The sequence below is a fragment of the Andrographis paniculata genome, unplaced genomic scaffold (genome assembly GCF_009805555.1).
Source record: "Andrographis paniculata isolate CXL003 unplaced genomic scaffold, ASM980555v1 Contig17END, whole genome shotgun sequence".
Taxonomy (NCBI): domain Eukaryota; kingdom Viridiplantae; phylum Streptophyta; class Magnoliopsida; order Lamiales; family Acanthaceae; genus Andrographis; species Andrographis paniculata.
In genome coordinates, this window is record NW_026137457.1 from 429,499 (window position 1) to 446,928 (window position 17,430).

Consider the following 17,430-nt stretch of genomic DNA (forward strand, 5'->3'; position numbering starts at 1 on the left):
TCGAGGCTGAAAATGGACCTTCTGGAAGGGTTCCGTCGAAAGGAAGGGCAGGAATGTATTGATTCGCCATAGTTAGAATGTTTTGGGATTGTGATTCACACAGGCTTGTATTGCGAAGAAGGAAGTTAACCAGGAGTATTGCAGTAACTGGTGTAGTTGCTAAGGGAGTTTTTCAAGAAGGTAGTGCTTTATGAACTTCCAAACATTGATTGTTAAATGGCGTTTGAAAGTCCCTTGGCGGCGGGCAAGTTGTTACGTACGAAATTTAGAATTAGGTTAAAAGCCCAAGGTAAAAAGAAGAGTGGGCCTGGCAATAGGGTTGATTGAACTGGCTGAAGGACACCGTGAGGAAATCAAGGAAAATAAATTTATTTATTTCTAAGGAAAATACAGGTCGGAAGGTTTTCAAGTCGGTAGGTCCTCAGGACGGAAAGACCTCAGGACGGAAGGTTCTCAGGTCGGTAGGTCCTCAGGACGGAAGGACCTCAGGACGGTAGGTCCTCAGGACGGAAAGACCTCAGGTCAGAAGGTCTTCAGGTCGGGAGGCCCTCAAGATGGAAAGACCTCAAGTCGGAAGGTCTTCAGGTCGGGAGGTCCGCAAGACGGAAAGACCTCAAGTCGGAAGGTCTTCAGGTCGGGAGGTCCGCAAGACGGAAAGACGATGGGTCGGAAGGTTTTCAAGTCGGGAGGTCCTCGAGACGGAAAGTCGTCGAGATGGGATATCCGCAGGTCGGGTAAACTGTAGGTCGGATAGAAGGCGGAGTCGGACAAACGCGGAGGCCTTTGATCAAAGACAGGGGGCGGTTGATATGGAGGTCGGCCCAAGTGGGGTCGGGCGAAGAAGTAGGTCGGACGAAGGACGAAGTCGGGCCAAAAGAGCGGAAGGTCTGTGGTCGGCTCAAGGAGTGAAATATAGGGAATTTTGGTCTGCTGGGGACACGTGTCAGCATGAGAAAGGTTGGAAGACGGTTGAGAAGGAGACGTTGTAACCGTTCGGGTGACGGTTTTCAGTACGGTTTCCCAGGGAATATTTAAGGATTTGGATCATCATTTGGCAAGGCATCTTCAATCAACTTCAACAAAGCAAAGTCAGATTTGGGGATCACCACTTTAAATTTCAGTATTTTATTTTCCAGTTTATTTTATGTACCGTACAGTGTTTAGAGATTCCTAATCTCAGGCACTAATTAATCAAGTTTAAGGATATTTTCTATATCTTTGAATTTTACTTTATTTTTGTTGAAAAATTACATCAACAGGAGGATTATAAAGGATTGCGACGCCAAGCCTCTCGGGGTAATGATCCTGCAATATTCGAGCTGTTTCGCGAGTTATCTTGACGGATATGCAAGCCATGTTCCAATTTTCGAAGTCGATTAACCACACCATCTGCTCTTGATCGTTTTGTAGATTTTCTATGGCATTCTCCAAGCAATACACCAAGCATTTGATTTGATCCTTGACAGAACTCGGGTGCTGATCCATAGGCAAATTATATTAATCCACAACCCACATTTTGTCGGGTTTTGGCTGAGCGAATCACAAGGAGAATACGCCAATCTAGTTGATTCAATTCATTTTGATAGTTCTAATAAAAATAATTCTATTCTATTTTTATAATTTTATACATGGTTTAATGAATTTAAATCATATATATAGCTAAAACATAGAATTTCCGCACACTCCCACACTATGTGTTTATACATACAAAAGTTTATATGTATTGGTATACATACACACATAATGCATACATCATGAATGTGAGGATGATTTAGTTTAAAAAATTATGGTTTAGATTTTGTATTAAAATAATATATGATGAAATATTTTATGTGAGGAAAATATGTATTATTTTCGAAAAATGTATAGTTCAAAGAAAATTGCGATTTTTTGGTAAAAGAAATACACCCTAAAGGGGCTAAGGATCCTCCATGCAAAATTTCAAACTTCTTTAGACGATAAAATTTAAAATTAGAACTATCAAGATAAGTTGACATGCTTAATCAAAACCCACAACTACTATTTGGTAAATTTTAGTAGGACAAAGCGCAGTTGGCCTATACGACGTATTTTAAGTTAAACTCGACTCGACCCAACCCTCCTTTAAAGTGAGGCAGGGGCCAATATGACGTATTCGACCAATTTTGACAGTTGTATTTATTTATGAAATGAATTTATTTCTTTACCTGTTGTCCGGGTCTCATGATGATCACAGTCCTTCCGTGTTTGTCGACATAATTGGCTCTGTAAAGCTTCCCTGTTGCAGCTTCTTGAGCGACATCATCCTAAGGCATAAACAAGGCTTTACAACTATCACTTTTTATTTTATTTGGCACAAAAAGAACAATTCTTTTCAAGGATCATAGGCTGTGACAGCAAACTTAAATTATCTAAACCTTATTGAAATGAAACATGGCATCAAATGGCTAAACAAACATTCCCATTGAATTACTTTCCTCTCTTAATCATGTTCTAAATAGAAATGCTTGTATTAAAGTTGCTGCTACATCAATTCATTCCATATCAACACAGAATAAACTTTTAATTCGATAACTATAATGATGTTAAATTTGACAAAAATTCCCATCTGGTAAGAACTCCATTGAAAAGAATTTTGGAAGAATGGTATAATGGCTTACCCATCTGATCTTATCTGGTTTGAACTCCATTCGCCACTTCAAGGTCTCTTTCAGCATTTTGGCTGCTCTTTTAGCATTCCAATTCTTTGCTCTAAGATACATAATTATGGATTCGTCCGAACATTCACGTTGGAAGTTACTTGCGGCAGAGCCGATAAGCTTTCTAACCTCCTCTATCTGAATTCATGATGAACACACCAAATCGATGCCAAAATCTTGAAGCATATGCATATGTTTTGATGATGCTTTTTTTTTTTTTTTTAAAGTTCAAATGATCGAGCACCGGATTCAATAATTTTATAATCAGTAGCTTATATATATATACACACACACATTTGATTCCTTTATCAAAAATCAAAATTCAACAATTATAAACATTATGCAAGATATGGAAAATGTAACCAAACCTTTGCTTTTCCTTTTTCATTTGGGACAGTCTTTCCGGAACCACTAGCTTTATCAACTGACATTTTTTTTGCCCCTACTCTGTATAGATTGTGGGTAACTAAATCATCAAAATCCTGCATATATATATATATATATACACACACACACATATATGTATTATGCATAAAAACTTAGGCATATTCAGCTTGTTTGAATCAGGAATCAGCTGCAACTTGCAACTACATATGAAACTCAACAATTCTAAACTGGTAAAAACCTGATGAAAATCTTCAGTATCCTATCAACAATTTGTTAATAAGGTTTCCAAGATGGAAAATCTTCATTATCCTATCAACATTCACCAAGCATCGAATAATCTCTCTAACAAGAACTACTGCTAAAACAAAGCTAAAGAAAGTAAAATATCAGCGTAAACGCATCATCATTCGAACAACTAACCAACTAAAACGCATCCTGAGTCATATACTTCACCATTAATTGAAGATCCAAGCCTATAACAGATTATTCCGTGGTTCAACATATTGCGAATCACAACAACATTCTTCCAATCACCACCAACAACAGCATATAGCGAGTGTCTACCCAGCTAGCGAGATTACCTCAAAATCCACCCATTTATAACTACGAGACAGACAAAAGCATCCAAATCGCGTAAAAACTTATTATCAATACACGTACCTCGACATCAAAATTAAAACAGCTTGCACCCGAACAAGATATCAGAAACCTCCGCGGGAGAGATCACCGTACCAAAACCGTGGAATGTTACCTCAAAATGAAGAACAATGAAGAAAGAAGGAAAGGTAATTTTGCTAATCCTATTATATATAAATATATATATATTGCTGATTCCTATATTGATTCAGTTACGCTGGAGTGGCGGTTAGGCACACGGATGTCAGCGAATCAGCGTGTTTTTGCTTTAATTTCACTTTCACTCCAAATATTTCCTAAATTATGAATCTGCCCACTCATTATCTTATTAACAACTTTCGGCCCATAATGTTTTTTTGTTTTGTTTTGTTTTTTTTACATCTACTACGCCAGCAATTAATATATTTATCTTATTATTTTAATTTGTCCAAAATCACGTATTATCTTATTTTTTTCAATTTCGTTCGTTCTAAAACAATTGTCTTGTTTTTTTATCTAGTAAATGTGATCATGATTTTATAACAAAATTATTCCTACTTTTTTAAACTATCATTAATTATTACTCTAACATTTTTTTTAAAATTTTTCAAAAAATAAAAACATTTTAGTCTTTTACATTTAACTTTATACCCACTTTTAATTAAATATTATTATTCTTTTAATTCTTGTGCCAACACCAATAACACATCTCTTTTTTTTTTTTGGGAAGGATGAAGTATTTTTAAGTTAAAATAAAAAAAATAAACACACACTTGCTCTCACAATATTAGTCCGAACTGAACTTTAATTTTTTAAATTAATTTCGATTTATAAAAATTAATAAGAAACCATGCAATAAAATTTACACAAAACATTTCATTAATTAATATTAATAGCTACAATTACGCATTAATTACTTGCTTTATTCAATATTCAATCTTGACCCTTGAACACGGGACAATCTTCACCGTCGATCGCCCCGAGCCATCAAACGACAGCCGTTGGATGGTCTTCGATAGCAAATCAGCGCCACAAAATGACCGCTTTCAAGCTTCAACTATCTGCATAGACTAGTCGCATTCCAGTTGGACCAGTCATACAGTTCCCCAACTCCCGGTGCAGAGCACCAGACGAAGGATCTTGCGGCACGTGGCACAAAGCCCATTCCTTTTTCTTATAGTTAGAAGTCGGTTAGTCCGGGAGCTCCTTTTTCAGACCAGTACGGCGGTTGTAGGACCCCCCCGGCCCTTATGAATCACGAGACTTGAAGTCCAGGGAGCGCCTAAATATAAATTCCCGACTACCCTGATTTTGGGGCACCCAATCAATTTCCTCTTTGAATACAAATTTGTACCGATTTTCACCGGCAGATGAAATACTCAGATCAATCCGTAGCTGAATCAAGACGAGTGTAAAATTTTACCTAGATTGTGTTTCTCGCTTGCTTCATCGGTTAATTTTGTCCTGCCGGATTGATCTCTGTTCGAAGCCGGTGTACTTGATGCTGCTCAAATTGCTGTTGAAATTCTGCATCGCTTGGAATTGATTTTGCTTGTTGCTTCAAGGTTTTCAGTTGTTGCTTGAAATCGATAGATTCTCGTCCGGAAATCGGGGGTAAGTTATTGACTGATGCGATTACTTGGTTTGACTGTGGTTTTTGGTTTGATCTACGGTTGAATAGTGTGTTGCGTGTTTACGAATTTTGCAGTTGATTTGGAAATCAGAGTAGGGGAAATGAATAATCGGTTATCGGAAATTGGGGAGAACTTGATGAAAGGCGTGGTTTATACGATCGGGCAGTGTTATCGGTTAGCTTGTAATCATCCGTTTATTGTGGTATTTCTCTGTTTTTGGCTGTTCTTGTACAGATCGTTTCCGTTTGTGTTTTCACTCTTGGCGTCTGCTTCCCCTGTTCTTTTGTGCACTGCTGTTTTTCTCGGAATTCTTTTGAGTTATGGCGAGCCAGATTTACCTGAAATTGAGAAAGAGGATAATAGGATTGATGAGTTTGTGTTAATAAAGGATGGAATATCAGAAGATGTTGGTGGTGGTGTTGATGAAATTGAGAATGTTCATGGTGAGGGATTTACTGAGGAGAGAAAGGAGGAATTCGAGCAGTCCTCGGACGAGACTGCTCGATCACAGGGGGTTCGAATTCGACTGAGTGATGGTGAAGTTGGAGAAGGAAGGAAAGAGTTAGGAGAGTTGGAGGAGCATGAGAGCAAGTATGAATGGAATGAGGGGATTAGGGTTGGGGAATTGATTGAGAATCATTTTGCATCGATTGCCGAGGGCGACGAGGAGGAAAATGATGGATCCGAGGATGAGGATGAGGATGAGGATGACGATTCGGGAGCAGAATCTTTTGGATCGAAGGAGGTGAATGTGGATTCTCTGGATTCTCCTCCTCGATCTCCTTGGACGCGGGTGGATAGAGTCGGGGAGGAGGATGAGGATGATGATGATTCGGACTCTGGGTCGGACCGGGCTGAAAGCTCGTCTCCAGATGCATCAATGGCAGAAATCATGCCTATGCTTGATGAGCTTCATCCATTATTGGATGAAGAAGCTCCTCAACCTGTTGCAGTAGCCATTGATGGCTGCGACGCAGCATCAGAGAGATCGAGTATCAGCAGTCGTGAGTCGGATGAGAGTGAAGGCAGCAAGGGCTTGGATGCTTCCGATAACGACAATGAAGATGCACGAAAGGATGAGGAAGAACAACGGATAAAATCTGCTGTTACGTGGACGGAAGAGGATCAAAAGAATCTCATGGAGCTGCGAAGCTCGGAGATCGAAAGGAACCAACGGCTAGAGAATCTAATCATGAGGAGAGCCAGCAGAGGTCGAAATGTGACTAATGGGGTCGCAGATCAGAATAATGTTGACGCTGATGATAACGAGGATGAAGAAGAAGAAAAGGAAGAACAGACGGCGTCTCCTATGGCGTGGACAGAGGAGGACCAAAAGAATCTTATGGAACTTCGAAGTTCTGAGATCGAAAGGAACCTACGCCTCGAGAATATCATTATGAGGAGAGCCCGGGGTCGAAATTTGGACAACGAGATTGAAAATCACGTTGAGGAGGATGGCGATGAAGAAGAAGAAGAGACGAAATCTCCGATTGTGTGGACAGAAGAGGACCAAAAGAATGTCATGGATTTGGGATGGTCAGAGATCGAAAGGAACCAACGCCTCGAGAATTTAATTCAGAGGAGACGAGCTCGAAAGAACATGAACCTGCTCCCCGAAAGGAACTTGGCTTTGGAAAGCTATGATCTTCAGTTCAACATTCCGGCCATTTCGACAAGACGACAGAATCCATTCGATCTTCCTGACGATCCTCGCAACGACTCTGGACTTCCTCCGATTCCTGGTTCAGCTCCTTCCGTGCTGTTGCCCAGAAGGAACCCTTTCGATATTCCTTACGATTCCAGCGAAGAGAAGCCCGATCTTCTAGAAGATGAATTTCAGAAGGAGTTTACGACTCCAGCTCCGGCAAGAGATCCCATCTTCCGAAGATCCGAGACTGTTAATGTCAGATCGTCACGGTTTGCGAATGAGACGCAGGACAAGGAGAAAATGAAGCCGTTCTTCGTTCCCGAGCAGGCGTTTGCAGAAGAATCAAGCTATTCTCAGTTTCGACGACAGTCTAGCGAGCTTAGCGACTCGAAAGTTAGCTCCGTTCATGAAACTGACTCGGTTGGTTCGTTTGAGGATTTGGGAAGTCGAAAGCTCCCGGAGGAAGATGATTCCTTCGACGCAGACCCGAGTTCAGGAAGCATAGTATACATGGAAGAATATCAAGATCAAGATCAAGATCAAGATCAAGAACCAGAAGCGATCTCGATTGTCGAAAGCGTTGTTGAACAGGTCAGACACGGAAGCGAATCTTCGTCCGATGAAGATGTAGCAGAGTTAGGCCGAGCAGAGAATATAGATGTCGAAGTCGACGAGGTTCCCGCGGATGTCCATGATCCTGAGTACCGTTTAATCTCGTCGGACGGCGTCGAACAAAGATACACTACTGATTCGAGCTCTTCGTCGCTCTCCGAAGCCAGCGAGAGAATCTTCGCTGAGTCGCGGCGGGACAGTTTGTTAAGTGACGATTTCGCGGTGGAACAACATACTGCTCTGATCACCACAAGTACATTGGTTAATGAGATTCCGTACCAGGTTCCGATTTACGACGTAAGCCCGTCGTCAGATTCGACAATTGTTAGTTCAGCACCACCAGTCAATCGAACAATGTCTTCTACTGGTAAGGAGGTGATTGCGAACATTCCCGGTGATAAACCGATGGATGATCTTCCGGTTCTGGCCGAGCATCAAGATGATGCACAGGTAAATCGAACTATCGATGATCTTCCGAATTTCTTACTAATCGATTCAAGAAATCATAATCCGTTCGTTCTTGAATAATCTTGATCGAATACACGGCGTCTTCTTGAAATGCAGGCATCGATCTCGCAAGACCACCCGGCTACAACGGCACTGACGACTCCCGAGACTCTCAGCCTTGATCTCGACATCCCATCGAGTCTCAATTCTTTACTCGTCACCAATCCTTTCGAAACAAGTAATTCTTCCCGCCATGACACGCGGACTGTAGTCGAAGAGGTGGATGAGATTAAGGAGATCGATGGGCTGCTGACCGAGCTGGATACCATCGGGGATTTCGGCGCCAATCCGTGGGAATCGACCTCGAGTGAGCTCGATATATTCGTCGATCATAGAAAAGAAAGTCTGTCTTCTTTACATCACGACGAAACCAACGCCGGGGATGTTAATGAAGGTGGGGAGATCAAGAATCCTGTGGTTGTAGAAGAAACGACAACCGAGCATTCTGATATCCATGAGACGTCAGATGTCGAACCGAGCAATCGTAGCAACAACTTAAAGAACACTCCACATGTTGCTGTTCCTATTCCATCGGAGAATTCAGCTGTCCAAGAAAACCAGCAGACGGTAAATTTGGACGTCCAAGAAGGGCTTGAGAAAGGTAAACTCTCTAAAATCCCGGGTTCGGGCTCGGGCTCGGGCTCGGGCTCGGGCTCGGGCTGAGGAGGAGTAAGAGAGGGGTAGAGAAGGATATGGCTGATCGATTTTCTCTTCAAGAAAACGAATTTTCTTTTCGATTTCTTGGCAGTTTTGAGCTTTAAAGGTTCTTTTGTTTGTGTGTAAAATTTGTGCAGAGACCATTGAAGAATACATACGTTTGTGTTGACACTTGTTATTGTAGTTTGATATGTAAGAGACTTGCCTACCCCTTCGTTCTTCTTTCTTTCGACTTGATCGGATCTCGAAGAAAGAATTCGGATATATATATATATATATATATATTTATATTTTTAAATGATTTATCTATTTTACCAAACAAAATAATTAATTCTTATTCTCTTCTAATTTTTTTCTCTATCATTCTATTTTCTGATATCATTTCTTTCATATATATATATATATATATATATTTAAATGAATTATCTATTTTACCAAACAAAATAATTAATTCTTATTCTCTTCTAATTTTTTTCTCTATCATTCTATTTTCTGATATCATTTCTTTCTCCTCAATGTAATTTAAGTCGAGCAAATATAAATATACTCAACCTAAAATTTTGGAAAAAAAACATATGTTACTATTTTTGTATACTATTAAAAAAATTAATACAGTAATATACTATTCTACAACACTATGATCTATAAATTTAGCAACATAAATACAATAAATAAACTCAACACGTAATGTATAAAAAAACAACGCACAACATTAAAATATAAACCGAGCATGTGCTGCTATATACTTTAAGCTATATATATATGAATATGGGTGACATACAAATTAGAAACAAAGTCTCCTCTTGCAGTGGTGAAGAGGGAGTGGCAAGTGATGTAGGGAGCAAGATTTCTCAAGCTCAAGAACAAGCTCTTGTATCAATTCTCTCCAAAGGTGGTCTTGAACCACCAGTCCTATGTTCCCAATCTCCCCCTTCTCACCCCACCCTATCTCCCAACACACCTCTTCTACACTCTCAACCATTCCCCTGCTAACACAGCCCCACTCCGCCACGGCTAGTGGCCGTCGCCGGAGCAGCAGAAGTGAGCATGGTTTTATCGAATAGTAAAACGAGCATTTGTTTAAGGATTTAGTTATGTTTCGCTCGTTGCCTTCTCCCGGTTCCCTTGCCGGCTTGTGGTCATACTTTGCTCCTACATACACATATAGTATAAGGCTTTTTTGAAATAAATCTAAAACAAAAGACTTGATCCAAAACGAACAATATAATATTAGTGTAAACTTGTTTGATTGTATTTATTCTTAAATGCTTTATGCTTCATACCCCTTTTTCTACTTAAAATTTCCTAAAAAGAACAACTAAACATACCTATTCTTTATTCCTAATTTGCTTATGTATATATATATATTTGCATTGATCATTCAATCTTGGAATGAGATAAGACAAAACCCAAATTACAAAAAAATAGAGACTTCAACCACAGGTCTACACATTCATGCATGATGTGAATAATACCTTTGATATTACATATATATATATATACATATATATATATATAGACAAAATTGACTATAATTTCCTTATGGTTTCAAAATTCATCATAATTTTTTTTACTTTAAGAATTATACGGCGCTTTTTTATATTTTAAAAAACATTAAATGAAACTTTTTGTTACATTTTTTTTTGTATGATGAAAAAATGATTTTTTATCTATATTTTTTTATATGACGAGAGATTTTATGCAAAGTTTTTTAAAATATAAGAGAGATCGTACAATTTTTAAAATATAGGAAAATTTAAGCTAAATTTTAAAATCATAACGGAGGTACAAGCAATTTTACTATATATATATATATTCATAGTGTTACTATGGTATTAAGCAGCTTTGGAGAAATATGAATTGATGTAAAAAATAAGCGAAAATAGAAGAAGAATAAGTGGACCCAAAAGTAGACCAAAAGAAGTGGTGCTGTGCTGACTGTCATTCTAAAGCAAAAAAGCTCTTACAAACAATGATGTACCCTCTTGTTCTTTACTGTTATAGCCGCGCCCCACAACACACATTCGTCCTCTTCCTTCACTTTGGTCTATTTCTAGTACACCTCACCACTTTTAATCCTCTTTGACTGTAACTCTCTTTTGGTACATCTCTTTAATTTTCAATACCTAAGGTGTGAATAATTTAATTCTTACTCTAAGTGAAGGCAGAATCTTGTAATTATTAGGCATTGGTTTTACTGATGATTTTACAGTAGCTGTAAAGCTTAATTTGCACTGACAAGATTAATTCATTATGAATGTTATAATGGAATTTTGCACGCCTTATAACTTTAGGCATATGATTTTGTCTCTACATTCCAAACCTTGAGCTTCACTCAACTATGAATTTGTATCAATATTTTATGCTTTCATGTACGATGAATATAGGATTATTGAAAGTTATGTCAATTAGTATTTGATACTTAAATCTGTTAATGACGATATTGTTTTAGTTAGACACATTTAAACATTTTCAGAGAAAGGACGAATATCAAAAGCTGAAGAACGGATGTTGAGGATACTAACCTGCAGTATCATTGTGTACTGTGGATGTCATGTCGATCGGCGATCGAGTTAATTCCTCCGCCATATCCACCGGAATATTCAGATCTTTAGCTACCACGTCCACCTCCGGTGAGACCTCATTTCCATTGCGGCAATGTCGCGTATCGGTTTGCACGGTTGGATGCGGCAGCTGAAGACGAACTTCAGAGTTCTGCACCGCGTTAATGATCCTCTTCAGTGTTTCCAAATCCTCGTTGCATTTCTCCAGAGCTTGTAGCAGCTGCTTCCTTTTCTCGGTTACCGAATCTTCTTCCAATGCCGGCCGGTTTGCTACAGCTTTGCCAAAATCTTCCAAACCTATGAGCTTCATAAGAAGTGAGGACGAAGTTCTATAGTCATCCGATGAGCTCGCAGCGTGCGATTGTCGAATCTCCGGCCAAGGCGTGAGGCTCTTAGAAGGTTTAATATCACAACTCAAATCCTTCGCGTCTAATTTTTTCTCTTTCTCTGATGAGCATTTGCTTTTTGCTGGAGACGACGGTTTCCGCTTCCCTTGCTTCCTACCTGAAAAACACGCTATCAGTTCCACCAACAGCATTCATCGGAGACATTCCTAAATCCTTATCAAACACAGTATATCCGTCAAAATCAGTGCACCAAAATAAAACGACAATAATAACCAAATTCCTGACCAAATGTCAAGCGTTTATTGGAATTCTGGTATTTGGAGAAGAGCTGGAAAACAGCCGAGAAGCATCCGATTTTCACCGCATGCTGAGATTCCGACGGAGTCGGCGTGGCAGCAGCAGCCTGGCGCCGAGATGAAGAGAGTAAACTCTCCTGTAACGTAAGCATACCGTGAGCGGCGTTTTCCCGCCGGCGGTGCAAATTCCGTTGAGAGCAGAGACGTCGTGACCGCCACACCACTCGCTCTTTTTCCTTTTACTACTTTCACATGAATAATGAGAGAAACAATTAACACACTATTTATATCAACACTCCTCGTGAACCGGACACAATTTCAGCCCAAATGCATTAAACATCGGCCCAAACTAGAATTAAAAGGTTCAGGCCCATGAAGTCCAGGCCCTATTACAAAGAAGGCTGGATCTGACGTGGCAGAAATCTGTAGCGACCAAAAAGTCAACGTACAGAACGCGTGGGCACCGCGTAGCGATGCCCATTATTATATAGATAAATAAATAATTAATATTTTAATAAAAATCCCACAAGATATTCTTTTCTCTTTTCTTTTTTTTTTCCACAAGATATTCTATTGATTGATATTTGCAGTTTTTTAATTATTTTTTTATTTCATAAAACAGATAAATAAGCACAGCTGAGTTTCATTTCATTTTCTCAGTATCTCAACTCTTTCTCTTTCTTCAATCTCTTCTTCCCGAAGCCGACAAATCGAGAAAAGGAGGAAAAACCAGAGGAATTCTTCGAGAATTAGGAGTTATGGCGGATCAGTTGACCGACGACCAGATCTCTGAGTTCAAGGAGGCTTTCAGCCTTTTCGACAAGGACGGCGACGGTTCGAATTCAACCTTATTTGTTTTCGCCATAGTTTATTTGTTTGTGTTTTTTTTTTTTTTTTGATAATTTGTGATTAGATTCCTCTTTTTGTATGTTTGAAATGATTTTGTTATTTTTTCTTTGGGATTCAGATCTGATGGCTGCAGACTAGGTTGAATTGATTGGAAATTTTTATGGTTGAATTGCCGATCGCTTTTGTTATTTGGTGATGTGCATACATTTATTGGTGTGGAGTTATTTGATCCCATGTCTTATTTCGATTTGAAGGGTCCATTTGGAGATTGTTAAGAAGTATTTTATGGAGAACACACATATGTTGGTTTTTGTAATTATTCGGTGTGGATAAATTGATTATAGGGTGAAGTGTTCATCTTTGAATCTTTGATATATATGTGGGGTTCATCAGCCTTCTCTATTCCACATATTGGTGTCCAGTAATGAGACTATTAGGTTTTGCAGAACATCACTAAATCTATGTAATAGGCCACTTATAGTCAGGATTTGTTATCCCCTGCTTCCTGTTATAACTCCAATTTATTAGTTAGAAAATAGGGCATGCATTTAGATTGCGTCCTTGACCTGTCGAGTAAGGTATTCCGTATACTTCCATTTTCAGGCATAACAATTGTGCTTAATTTGGGATGTTTTGTTGTTTTTATTGAATCTTCTAGAGTGGAAAATAGTAGTAGGATTTGATGTTTTTGTATGGAGTTGGTGGTGAAACTGATGTTTTTGGACTGGAATTACTCTGTTAAATTGCATACTATTAAAAGGATATGTTAAAAACACAAAGGGTGTGTTTTTTTGGTTGAGTTTGGAAAAAAATTGGTTTAAGTTTGGGATTAAAATAATATTTGATGAGATGTTTTAAGAGAGGAGAAAGTGTATTTTTTCGGGAAACGCATAGTCCAAATATCCAAACTTAACAAAGTGAACAAAGTTCTTTATTTGAGGGGTGCAAATTTGTGTCTTTGAATGCTATGATGGAATACAGAAGTGCTATTTTGGAGTTATCTCTTATGGTGCTCTTCTAATGCAAAACCTTCATCTGTGTTGTAAAGAAACAGACAATCGATTGCGCATAATTGAGTAATCTGCATATGTGAAGACTTGATGTTGTAGGCTATGGTGTCGTATCCAATCCGCATGTGTTTGGAATCTACAGTCTGATTTGATCACATCTTTCCATTTCTGTGTGTATATATATATATATATCTAAAAGATTTTGCGTTAAGCTAGGTGTAATTCATACATGTTATGTAAGGTAACTCGTCTTTGGATTATGTTAATCCTCAGCCCATCAACCACGGCTTGCAATATAATATACCCATGCCCATTCGTTGAGATACTTTTTACATTTAATATATTTGCTATGATTCTGTAGATTACATCGTTATTATTTGATTAGATCCATTAAATTAGGTAGTTGTTTATTATGGGACGACTTGATGTTCTAGGCTATGGTGTCGTATCCGAGCCACGTTGATGCCGTTTCAATTTGAGATTCTTGCTGCTATATTTTCCCTTTCAAATTTGTTTCTGATTTTGAATAATATATAGAAGTGTCTGATTCATCAATTGGCACATGCTTTTCTACATTCTACCCGACCCATTATCTGCCTTTCTATACAGGCTGCATAACAACCAAAGAACTCGGGACAGTGATGAGATCCCTGGGACAGAATCCCACGGAAGCCGAGCTCCAGGACATGATCAATGAAGTTGACGCTGACGGTAATGGAACCATAGACTTCCCGGAGTTTCTGAACCTGATGGCCCGGAAAATGAAGGACACTGATTCCGAGGAGGAGCTAAAAGAGGCGTTCCGCGTCTTCGACAAGGACCAGAATGGCTTCATCTCCGCTGCCGAGCTGCGCCATGTGATGACTAACCTTGGCGAGAAGCTCACTGACGAGGAGGTCGACGAGATGATCCGGGAGGCTGACGTGGACGGCGACGGTCAGATCAACTACGAGGAGTTTGTTAAGGTTATGATGGCCAAATAAAAGGTAATCGAATAAGAGAATGGATGAAGGGATTAACTAGTGTAACATGTTTTTCTAGTTTACTTTGCTCGACATTTTCGTCGTATTCCCGTTGGTTGGTTTTAATTTCGGTTGGTTCGCCCGCCCTGTCGAATATTTGCTTGGATTGTCCCGGATTCTTTTCGCCCGTTGTTATGTGTATTATGTGATCGATGCTTATTTGCGGATGTTGTAGTGTTCTTTTTCTCTTTGCCGAACATCCTACTCATTTATTGTTTTGATTATTGTAGATGTCCCGAGTTTAGGGTTTAGGGTTCGGACTCGAATCCGATATCCATTTAGACCAGAGTTAAAAGTATAATTATGGTGTATTAGAAAATATAATTATTATATAATAAAAAAAATTATAAAATAAGACAAAGATAACTAAATAATATAATTGAAATTAAGAAAATTATAAATATAATTAAAATGAATAATTATATTTTTAAAAATAGAAAAATTAAATTACACCGGCGAAAACGTGGATGGAGGGGGTATTTCTTATGTACCAAAGAAAATTATTGGGTTTGTTCATGCAATTTTTATTTTTATATGATTTGTTATAAATACTATAAAAATATAATATATACATATATATATATTCAATTATAAAAATTTAATCATTTAATATAAAATATTATTTTTTAAATCCATTTTTTATATATAAAATAAAAAGTATACTCATTAAAGAACACAAAGTAACACACCGATTGTTTTATCTTATTTGATTGTTTGATTCAACATATTTACAAAAAGGAAAATATAGTTATTCTTCTTTCTGTTTTAAATTTATTTCAATCCTATTCGGTCATAAATTAGGTGAATTGTATGGAAAGATCCAATGAATTGGAATTTTTTTATAGGTCCGGGACATTTCAGAGCAAGCAGATCATTTATAATGAAGATGATGAACTTCAAACAACCGCTAATTAAAATATTAGTCGAATGAACAATTCGCATATACATACGATTGCATGAAATAAAACAAGACCAGCCCAAGTATATCAATCTCTTCTTCCTTCAAAATCACAAAATACACATTAAAACATAATAATAGTCACAAAACACTTTTCACATGAAAATATTAATAGTTTCGTTAATAAATTATCATAATATCTCTATTTTATTCTTCTCTATTTCATTTTAATATTATTATTATTATTATTATTATAATAATAATGTGAGAATCCGCGGTTGCTACCTTAATGTGCGCATTGGGTAAACTCTGGGTCGAATTTATTACCATGCAAATTAGGCTCGACAAGACAAATCACACTAGACGATTCATATGTAGCAGGTAAAGCTGAAGACAGATTTGAATCAACGACTTCACGAGCAATATTAAAATATTATTATTATTATTATTATTATTATTATTATTATTATTATAAAATGCGTCCCCTATCAAGACTTAATTACATTTGTACATAACAACATTTAATTTGATAACTATTATTACCTCCGTCCGGCTCTAAGGGATCCATTTAGTTTTTGCATGTTGATATTTGAATATTAATTATTATATTAAAATGTAGTAAAAATTAAGAAAAAATTGCAGAAATACTTTCATTAGTGTCTTATTAATAGAAGGAATTCGTAAAAAAAAAATAAAAAAATTATACATATATAATAATATTTTTAATGTTAAGTACAATGACGTAAAAGGTAAATGTGACCCTCAGATGATGCGGACGGAGGGAGAGTACACTTCTTTCTTCCAATAGTATAATCCATCAACTTAAAACGGCTCCGTTTTGATCCAAGATTCAATATACATATCTAGAACAGTCACGTTCCGACTCACCGTCATGGTCGGGAGGGAACGAGAGACACGGATACCGATGAAGAACCATTCTCTATACAAGGGACACCTGGGGAACAACGGTGGTACCACAACTCTAACACGACAAGAATTCGGGAAAATTGAAAATAATTCACCCCCCGATACAGTGGTTGTAATTACGAAGGCTCCAATTTTATTAGTCGTGGTTCTACCAACAAGGTTAATCTCACTACAGTTAAGGGTCACGGCTAATCCCGACAAGGGTTTACTACTGCTACTTTTTCTAAAGCATTCTCTGGTATAGGCGCAACATATACGACCGGTGACTTTTATGCCTCGGGGTCGCGGGGGCGACAAATTTTGGCTATGGAGGCTTAATGTGGCGACAACTAACGCAAATGCAACCAAGAGAAGTGAAGAGTGATTAGTCATTTCAAAATTTAGTTTTGATGTAGTGTGTCACGGGCTGACATTCCAGCCCCTGGTTCTCGGCCATAGTCCGTCCCATGTGTGCTAGCCCCTGTCCTGTGCGGCCAACTAATGACCCATATCTTGGTGCAGGTACGTGTTCCGCATGATTCTCCCATATTGTATGGTATATCCCGGGCGTGTTGCGCACATGGGACGGCTGGTCTGGGCCTCAACGCGGGCGTGGCCTAGGCGCCGGGCGTGTCAGTTTTCGGACATGTTACATATGGTATCAGAGCGGACCTTGACGCTGGTGGCGAACGAAACGACAAAGTGGGCATGTCTCGAGTCAAGGAGCATGTCGGTGGGCACGTCAAGGATGATCAGGATGATCTTGTCCTAAGGTAATTGGACAGTCCGACGTTGTCAAG

The 17,430-nt window shown here is 38.4% G+C and overlaps 4 protein-coding genes across 5 annotated transcripts; 2 read left to right on the forward strand and 2 right to left on the reverse strand.

Annotated features, from left to right (window-relative positions):
* Positions 1-412: 412 nt before the first annotated feature.
* On the reverse strand, positions 413-3,845 carry LOC127263841 (uncharacterized). 2 transcript variants are annotated; one of them, XM_051293094.1, is made up of 5 exons: positions 3,726-3,835; positions 3,047-3,125; positions 2,640-2,816; positions 2,187-2,285; positions 413-1,476 (listed from the first exon to the last, which is right to left on the reverse strand). In XM_051293094.1, the coding sequence occupies exons 1-5, from the start codon at positions 3,731-3,733 to the stop codon at positions 1,231-1,233; spliced, it is 609 nt and encodes a 202-aa protein (XP_051149051.1). In that variant the 5' UTR covers positions 3,734-3,835; the 3' UTR covers positions 413-1,230. The 2 variants fall into 2 exon arrangements, with proteins under 2 accessions (XP_051149051.1, XP_051149061.1); XM_051293104.1 differs by having other exon boundaries at positions 421-1,476; positions 3,047-3,160; positions 3,726-3,845.
* A 1,145-nt stretch (positions 3,846-4,990) lies between these two features.
* Positions 4,991-9,013, forward strand: LOC127264912 (protein IFH1-like). Its single transcript, XM_051294510.1, has 3 exons — positions 4,991-5,294; positions 5,389-8,024; positions 8,139-9,013. Exons 2-3 carry the CDS (start codon positions 5,415-5,417, stop codon positions 8,742-8,744), a joined length of 3,216 nt encoding a protein of 1,071 aa, XP_051150467.1. The 5' UTR covers positions 4,991-5,294; positions 5,389-5,414; the 3' UTR covers positions 8,745-9,013.
* Positions 9,014-9,390: 377 nt separating this feature from the next.
* On the reverse strand, positions 9,391-12,182 carry LOC127265244 (uncharacterized). The gene is made up of 3 exons (XM_051294976.1): positions 11,935-12,182; positions 11,264-11,806; positions 9,391-9,890 (listed from the first exon to the last, which is right to left on the reverse strand). The coding sequence occupies exons 1-3, from the start codon at positions 12,095-12,097 to the stop codon at positions 9,523-9,525; spliced, it is 1,074 nt and encodes a 357-aa protein (XP_051150933.1). The 5' UTR covers positions 12,098-12,182; the 3' UTR covers positions 9,391-9,522.
* Positions 12,183-12,576: 394 nt separating this feature from the next.
* Positions 12,577-14,993, forward strand: LOC127264808 (calmodulin-7). The gene is made up of 2 exons (XM_051294357.1): positions 12,577-12,779; positions 14,414-14,993. The coding sequence occupies exons 1-2, from the start codon at positions 12,704-12,706 to the stop codon at positions 14,785-14,787; spliced, it is 450 nt and encodes a 149-aa protein (XP_051150314.1). The 5' UTR covers positions 12,577-12,703; the 3' UTR covers positions 14,788-14,993.
* Positions 14,994-17,430: the final 2,437 nt, after the last annotated feature.